The sequence below is a fragment of the Sinocyclocheilus anshuiensis genome, unplaced genomic scaffold, assembly GCF_001515605.1.
Source record: "Sinocyclocheilus anshuiensis isolate Anshui unplaced genomic scaffold, SAMN03320099.WGS_v1.1 scaffold420, whole genome shotgun sequence".
NCBI lineage: Eukaryota > Metazoa > Chordata > Actinopteri > Cypriniformes > Cyprinidae > Sinocyclocheilus > Sinocyclocheilus anshuiensis.
Window position 1 is genome coordinate 336,325 of NW_015557082.1, and position 7,930 is coordinate 344,254.

The 7,930-nt window shown below is 40.6% G+C and overlaps 1 protein-coding gene across 3 annotated transcripts in view; it reads right to left on the minus strand.

Moving 5' to 3' along the window:
• The window catches only part of LOC107676966 (transducin-like enhancer protein 1), a 40,298-nt gene that overhangs the window by 9,277 nt on the left and 23,091 nt on the right, over window positions 1-7,930 (minus strand). Inside the window, exons 7-12 of one of the 3 annotated variants that reach the window (XM_016471730.1) lie at window positions 5,597-5,810; window positions 4,128-4,144; window positions 3,778-3,873; window positions 3,605-3,649; window positions 3,451-3,517; window positions 259-353 (exon numbers count right to left, since the gene is read on the minus strand). In XM_016471730.1, the coding sequence (XP_016327216.1) occupies window positions 259-353; window positions 3,451-3,517; window positions 3,605-3,649; window positions 3,778-3,873; window positions 4,128-4,144; window positions 5,597-5,810 (534 nt within the window). Of the gene's footprint in view, window positions 1-258; window positions 421-949; window positions 995-1,125; window positions 1,222-1,475; window positions 1,538-2,946; window positions 3,206-3,450; window positions 3,518-3,604; window positions 3,650-3,777; window positions 3,874-4,127; window positions 4,145-5,596; window positions 5,811-7,930 lie in introns of those variants that run through there. The other 2 variants (XM_016471732.1, XM_016471731.1) reach the window with 2 other exon arrangements.

Below are 7,930 nucleotides of genomic sequence, written 5' to 3' on the forward strand. Positions count from 1 at the left end.
ACCAATCCGATGTATAGTTGACATTTGAGGCTTAATACTATAGAAAAGCACTAAAGGTTTTTCAGTAAGAGTGTTTTCATCTTGTTTATTTTCATATAAAAATACGGCATGCAGTTGCATCAAACAATGGTATAAACATCATTCAATGTAAACTGTGATAATCGTAATTAACAATCACAATTTCAAGGGAATAATCGACAATTACGATTTTTGTCATAATCGTGCAGCCCTAGTTTGTGTGTGTTTCTAAGTATGTACCGGTGGAGGCTCCTTGCTGCGTGAAGGGGAAGCAGCACTGCTGGAGGAAGCCAGCGAGGTCGGACTGGCCTGGGGCAGAGGCTCCTTACGGGAAGGAGGGAGTTTATCTAATCCATTCTCTCTGGAGGAGTACGACTGCACACTCCTTGGAGAAGAAGGGTCCTGAGGGAACACAATGCACATGATGGATTAATCAGGAGAAAACATGGTCAGCCTCGTTTTAAAGTTCGTTCTTTAACGTAAACCGACCTCGTCAACGACCAAATTGTCATCACTTTTCTCCGCGTCACTGCCCTGAAAGAGAAAACGCTTCAGAGTTTAGCGACTCTTTATTTATTCCCTACATATGCTTAAATCAAATAAAGACCGTAATTAAGATGATTAATAAAAGGATGAAGCAGATTTAACACGGAAAGAACACTTACGTAGTCGGTCATGAACTCCTTCTCATCTGCTTTTCTCTTTTTTCCATTGCTGAGGTAGTCTGAAGGCCTGCCTTTGTCTCCGTTAGAAAGTGAACTCTGGAAGAGGAAGAGAAAGATGAGAAAATGAGTGGAAAGGGAGAATGGGAGTACGACTGCACACTCCTTGGAGAAGAAGGGTCCTGAGGGAACACAATGCACATGATGGATTAATCAGGAGAAAACATGGTCAGCCTCGTTTTAAAGTTCGTTCTTTAACGTAAACCGACCTCGTCAACGACCAAATTGTCATCACTTTTCTCCGCGTCACTGCCCTGAAAGAGAAAACGCTTCAGAGTTTAGCGACTCTTTATTTATTCCCTACATATGCTTAAATCAAATAAAGACCGTAATTAAGATGATTAATAAAAGGATGAAGCAGATTTAACACGGAAAGAACACTTACGTAGTCGGTCATGAACTCCTTCTCATCTGCTTTTCTCTTTTTTCCATTGCTGAGGTAGTCTGAAGGCCTGCCTTTGTCTCCGTTAGAAAGTGAACTCTGGAAGAGGAAGAGAAAGATGAGAAAATGAGTGGAAAGGGAGAATGGCTGAGACAGAGGATGTGCGTGTAAGTGTGTGTGCGAGCGAGAAGAAAGAGATAATGATGTAGGAGACGAGGGATAAATCAAATCAGCTCCATAACTGCTGGACCCACAGGCAATAGAGACGCCTAATGCATGAAAGTCTGCACTGAGAGAAAGAGACAGAGAGCAAGAGGAGAGAGAGAAAACGGACAGATACTACTGATACTCACTGGTCCAGGTTCACGGTCTATGGGGATCATGGGAAGGGCAGGAAAACGTCCCCGTGGCCAGTCAAAACAAACCAAAAAACAAACAATGTGACTATGACGGTTAGACAAAACTCACCCCTCCACCAGACAAAACAATTAGCACACCGCTAATAATAACAAAAGCATATTCCTTCAGTTCCCACTCTTTCATGTTTCATTGATGATATATAAGCTGACAGATTTCAAAGACGAACTGGTCAACATTTCAGGGTAGAGTTTAAGTCTTAGAAAGAAAATGTGACTAGTGCAATGCAATTGCTAGCATCTTTCTAGATCACTTAAGTCTGGTCTATGATATTCTAATCTGTAGGTACAATTCATATCTCTTCTTCAAAGTTAGTCTACAGTATTTTTAAAGTCTAAATTGTTAAGGTGCAGTCACACTTTATCGCTGTTCAGCAAATTTTTGTGGGTGATATATAGTCATTTAGTCATATGAAATTATCTTCATGTGAGAGCCAAAAAAGTTCCCCACACAAATTTCGCTCATGCTCAAGTTGGTGGATTCGCCACACTGACCAACAGAAAGCTGATTTCACACAAAATTTCACTGAAATGTCACCACACTATAGCGACAAATGTGACCACAACTATAGTCTGATCCCTTTTCACTAAATTTTAGAAAACATTGCCACAACAAGCCAGATGATTCATAAATCGTGTTTGTAACAAAACAGTATGGGATTAGTAATAAAGATGTACGATTTATCAAAATAAAACCAAAATCAAAATATGGCTCAATGTGATTATCAAAAAAATTGGTGCGCCTCTAAACATGCTGCTCATTAGTACTCTAATTTTACAGGTGTACAGTAAAGTTTTTACGGTTTTATTTTTCAGTGAAATATAATAATAATAATAATATCTCATTATTATTTTTTTTATTAAAAATACTACTATTACTTATTATTTAGCAAAATTGACACAAAAAAAAAAAAAAAAGACATTTTTGGCCAAATTGTACAACCCTACAAATGCAGCAAACCTAGAGTTTTTGTTTTAAATCACATTTTAAAGTTGTTTTATCAGAAAATGTGTTAGTAGCCCTAAAGAGTAATGTACTAAAACTGAACACTCCACATTTCTAGATTAATTAGTACATACAGGTAAAGAGAAAAAGCATGAGACGTTATAACTATAATATATGCATGCATTTACACGTACTTTTGACTGAAACTGTACCAGTCTGGTTTTTGCACAGTCAAACTAACAGAGCTAGATCATGTATTTGACGCTCGGCTTCGTCCAGCATTTACAGACGTTAATTGGACAACAATTGGCCTCTGCTTACTCTGAAAGATGGATCCGATTACGCATTCGTTGTAATCCCACCGATTAAAACATTGCACCATTATAACTGCACTTGATAGTTCTGTCCCTGGTGTTAATAAACCAGTCAAGTGATCTGTCAGTATGATTTTATTTGTTATACCTCTGTGGTGTTCTGCTGCGGCCGCCGCTGCCACGGCCTCAAAATGGGCTCGCTCCTCTTTAGAGGCCAGCTGGGCCCCGAGGGCCCCGGAAAGGGCCAGCAGCCCAGTTCCGCCCCCCAGAGCCAGTCCCGGGTGAGGCAGGCCGGAGTGGTGAGGGGCCATGGCCAGTCCCTGGGCAGCATGCTGGGAAAGGTGCTGGGCCTGCAGCTGTTGCTAGAGGGTACGAGAGGAAGAGGACGATGGAGGGATGAAGCGAGGGGGGGGCTTTTTGTGCAGGTGGAAAAAAAAAAGGTGTCGCAGTGAAGGGCTTTGCGAGAATTTAGTTCGGGGAGGGAAAGGAACTTGCTTGCTAAATGAGAAATGCATTTGTTTAACATCAAACGAACATGATTGCGTGTGTTTTTAAGTACGTACTGGAGGAGGCTCCTTGCTGCGTGAAGGGGAAGCAGCACTGCTGGAGGAAGCCAGCGAGGTCGGACTGGCCTGGGGCTCCTTACGGGAAGGAGGGAGTTTATCTAATCCATTCTCTCTGGAGGAGTACGACTGCACACTCCTTGGAGAAGAAGGGTCCTGAGGGAACGCAATGCACACGACGGCTTAATCAGGGGAAAACATGGTCAGCCTTATTTTTAAGTTCATTCTTTAACACAAACAGACCTCGTCAACGACCAAATTGTCATCGCTCTTCTCCGCGTCGCTGCCCTGAAAGAGAACACGCTTCAGAGTTAAGCACCTCTTTATTTATTCCCTACATGTGCTTAAATCAAATAAAGATCATGTGGATGATTCATAAAAGGACGATGCAGATTTAACAACGAAAGAACACTTACGTAGTCGGTCATAAATTCCTTCTCATCTGCTTTTCTCTTTTTTCCGTTGCTGAGGTAGTCTGAAGGCCTGCCTTTGTCTCCGTTAGAAAGTGAACTCTGGAAGAGGAAGAGAAAGATGAGAAAATGAGTGGAAAGGGAGAATGGCTGAGACAGAGGATGTGCGTGTAAGTGTGTGTGCGAGCGAGAAGAAAGAGATAATGATGTAGGAGACGAGGGATAAATCAAATCAGCTCCATAACTGCTGGACCCACAGGCAATAGAGACGCCTAATGCATGAAAGTCTGCACTGAGAGAAAGAGACAGAGAGCAAGAGGAGAGAGAGAAAACGGACAGATACTACTGATACTCACTGGTCCAGGTTCACGGTCTATGGGGATCATGGGAAGGGCAGGTAAACGTCCCCGTGGCCAGTCAAAACAAACCAAAAAACAAACAATGTGACTATGACGGTTAGACAAATCTCAACCTACACCTGGCAAAACAATTTCCCCCCCGCTAATAATAACAAAAGCATATTCCTTCAGTTCCCACTCTTTCATGTTTCATTGATGATATATAAGCTGACAGATTTCAAAGACGAACTGGTCAACATTTCAGGGTAGAGTTTAAGTCTTAGAAAGAAAATGTGACTAGTGCAATGCAATTGCTAGCATCTTTCTAGATCACTTAAGTCTGGTCTATGATATTCTAATCTGTAGGTACAATTCATATCTCTTCTTCAAAGTTAGTCTACAGTATTTTTAAAGTCTAAATTGTTAAGGTGCAGTCACACTTTATCGCTGTTCAGCAAATTTTTGTGGGTGATATATAGTCATTTAGTCATATGAAATTATCTTCATGTGAGAGCCAAAAAAGTTCCCCACACAAATTTCGCTCATGCTCAAGTTGGTGGATTCGCCACACTGACCAACAGAAAGCTGATTTCACACAAAATTTCACTGAAATGTCACCACACTATAGCGACAAATGTGACCACAACTATAGTCTGATCCCTTTTCACTAAATTTTAGAAAACATTGCCACAACAAGCCAGATGATTCATAAATCGTGTTTGTAACAAAACAGTATGGGATTAGTAATAAAGATGTACGATTTATCAAAATAAAACCAAAATCAAAATATGGCTCAATGTGATTATCAAAAAAATTGGTGCGCCTCTAAACATGCTGCTCATTAGTACTCTAATTTTACAGGTGTACAGTAAAGTTTTTACGGTTTTATTTTTCAGTGAAATATAATAATAATAATAATATCTCATTATTATTTTTTTTATTAAAAATACTACTATTACTTATTATTTAGCAAAATTGACACAAAAAAAAAAAAAAAGACATTTTTGGCCAAATTGTACAACCCTACAAATGCAGCAAACCTAGAGTTTTTGTTTTAAATCACATTTTAAAGTTGTTTTATCAGAAAATGTGTTAGTAGCCCTAAAGAGTAATGTACTAAAACTGAACACTCCACATTTCTAGATTAATTAGTACATACAGGTAAAGAGAAAAAGCATGAGACGTTATAACTATAATATATGCATGCATTTACACGTACTTTTGACTGAAACTGTACCAGTCTGGTTTTTGCACAGTCAAACTAACAGAGCTAGATCATGTATTTGACGCTCGGCTTCGTCCAGCATTTACAGACGTTAATTGGACAACAATTGGCCTCTGCTTACTCTGAAAGATGGATCCGATTACGCATTCGTTGTAATCCCACCGATTAAAACATTGCACCATTATAACTGCACTTGATAGTTCTGTCCCTGGTGTTAATAAACCAGTCAAGTGATCTGTCAGTATGATTTTATTTGTTATACCTCTGTGGTGTTCTGCTGCGGCCGCCGCTGCCACGGCCTCAAAATGGGCTCGCTCCTCTTTAGAGGCCAGCTGGGCCCCGAGGGCCCCGGAAAGGGCCAGCAGCCCAGTTCCGCCCCCCAGAGCCAGTCCCGGGTGAGGCAGGCCGGAGTGGTGAGGGGCCATGGCCAGTCCCTGGGCAGCATGCTGGGAAAGGTGCTGGGCCTGCAGCTGTTGCTAGAGGGAATGAGAGGAAGAGGATGATGGAGGGATGGGGGGGGCGGGGTCAGATAGAAAGGAAAAAAAGATGAAGGGAGTGTGGGAGATAAAAGAGAGTGACACAGAGGCCGAGATGGAAGTGGAGTGAAGAAACAGATAGCCAGAGGAAATGAAAAGAGCATGAGGAGGAGGAGAGAGAGATGAGAGGAAAGGGATAGAGAGAGAAAAAACACAACACAGTTAAGACTTGGATCTGCACCAGAGTTACACAGGGAATTAATTCATGACCCGTTCCCAGTGTCCCGGGAGTGAGGGAGTCCGTCACACTAGAGTCGACCCGGATGGGTTCGGGGAACAGCATTGCTGCAGCATTCACTAATGATCACCCCAAAATAAAATAATTTAAATAATTTGAAGCTGATGACTGCCATGACAGAAATCAAAATGCAAAACACCAAAGTTGGGCTGCACGATAAATCGCATGCGATATTTAACGCGCATCTTATAGAGGCGCATTAAATATCGCATGCGATTTATCGTGCAGCCCTACACCAAAGTGAATAAAAATACGGCAAATCATATGTGAAGAATTGTAAATGCTTTACAACAAGAAGTGGGATGTCAATTGGTGGCCAGACACACACTCAACTAGTCTCCACTCACACCTCATGCTAGTGGGCGCTAAAGAGAAAAATTGTAAAAAAATTATTGTTCCAAACCTGTATGCTGTTATTTTTATTTTTTTTCGCAGAACACAAAAGAAGAAATTTCCACTGTCCACTTTTCCACACAACATTTCTTTGTCCAAACACTCCAAAAACGTAGCAGCCGATAGTCGTCTGAAGCAATAGGACAGTTTATGCGCGAGGAAGAATACGAAAGTCGTCATTTACCGATGATCTTCCTGTGCGTCAAAAATTGCATACAGATTCAAACATCATGTTGGGTTACTACATACAGTAAATTCAACACCATTTTGGGCCAGGAATAATGCTGATGCAGTGATTATAAATTTCGAAACAAGCTTTCGAAAAAAATATTCGAAGCTTTAGGAGATGCAGTCACTTAAAAGAAGAACAGACAAGGTCACAATTAACTCTTTTTGGTTTTTATTGTTGAATGGAAAGCTGCAGTGTAAATAATCTGCAAAAAAAATTCCTTGGTTTGTTAAGTAAAAAAATTACTAACTTCTCCCAGTTCTATCAAGATGAACACAGAAATGTGACTTATGTACACACTTTAAAAGATGTATCCGACTGGGGTGCAGAGAGCTAGTCTAATTATATTGCGCATCCTTAACATGGATAAGTTGACTAGTTTAGCCAAATTTCGAAAATATTCAAACACATCCATAGCCTAGTTATGAAAGTGTTATTTTGCGCTCTTTCAAACATATAACCAACGCCAAAGCACATGACACGAAATGTTCACTTTCCTCTTTTCCATACATGTCTTTGTCCAAACGTAGTCTTCTGAAGCCATACGTCAGCTTTGCATGAGGAAGAGAGGGAAAGTTGACGAGCTTTGAAAAAATAAACACTGTTTGGCTTCATAAGATTTCGCAAATAGCGCACAAGTCATGTAGACTTGTGCACCTTTTTAAGAGACATTAGCCATTAGACATTACCCTTCAAATTGCGCAAATTGTAATTTAGAATTGAAAACACGCCCGATGGGAAAAACGTCAATTCCGCATAAACTCCCAAATATTGCAAAAATGTTTACGCTCACATGAGGTGTTTTTCAGGAAATTCGAAAACAGGGGCAATAGGTTAATGGAAACACTGTCATTTCACAACATGTTTTTTTAAATCAGCATTTCTAAAATATCACAAAAGTTTTGCACAAATTTGTAATTGAAAGCCGGCTATTGTCTCTTAAAAAGACAGACACGGTCACAGTGAGCTCTGTTTTTTATCGTTGTATGGAAAAGTGCAGCGCAAAGAATCTGCGAAAATTTCTTTTTTTGTGCTCCAATGGGAAAATAACAGCATATGGATTTGGTACGACATGCAGGCAACAGATTCGCAAGGATATCATCTTTTGCATTATCACATAGTTTGAGCATCCTGCCATGTCCAAACTCGGTCCTGGAGGGCCGGTGTCCTGAAGAGTTTAGTTTCCACCCCAATTAAACA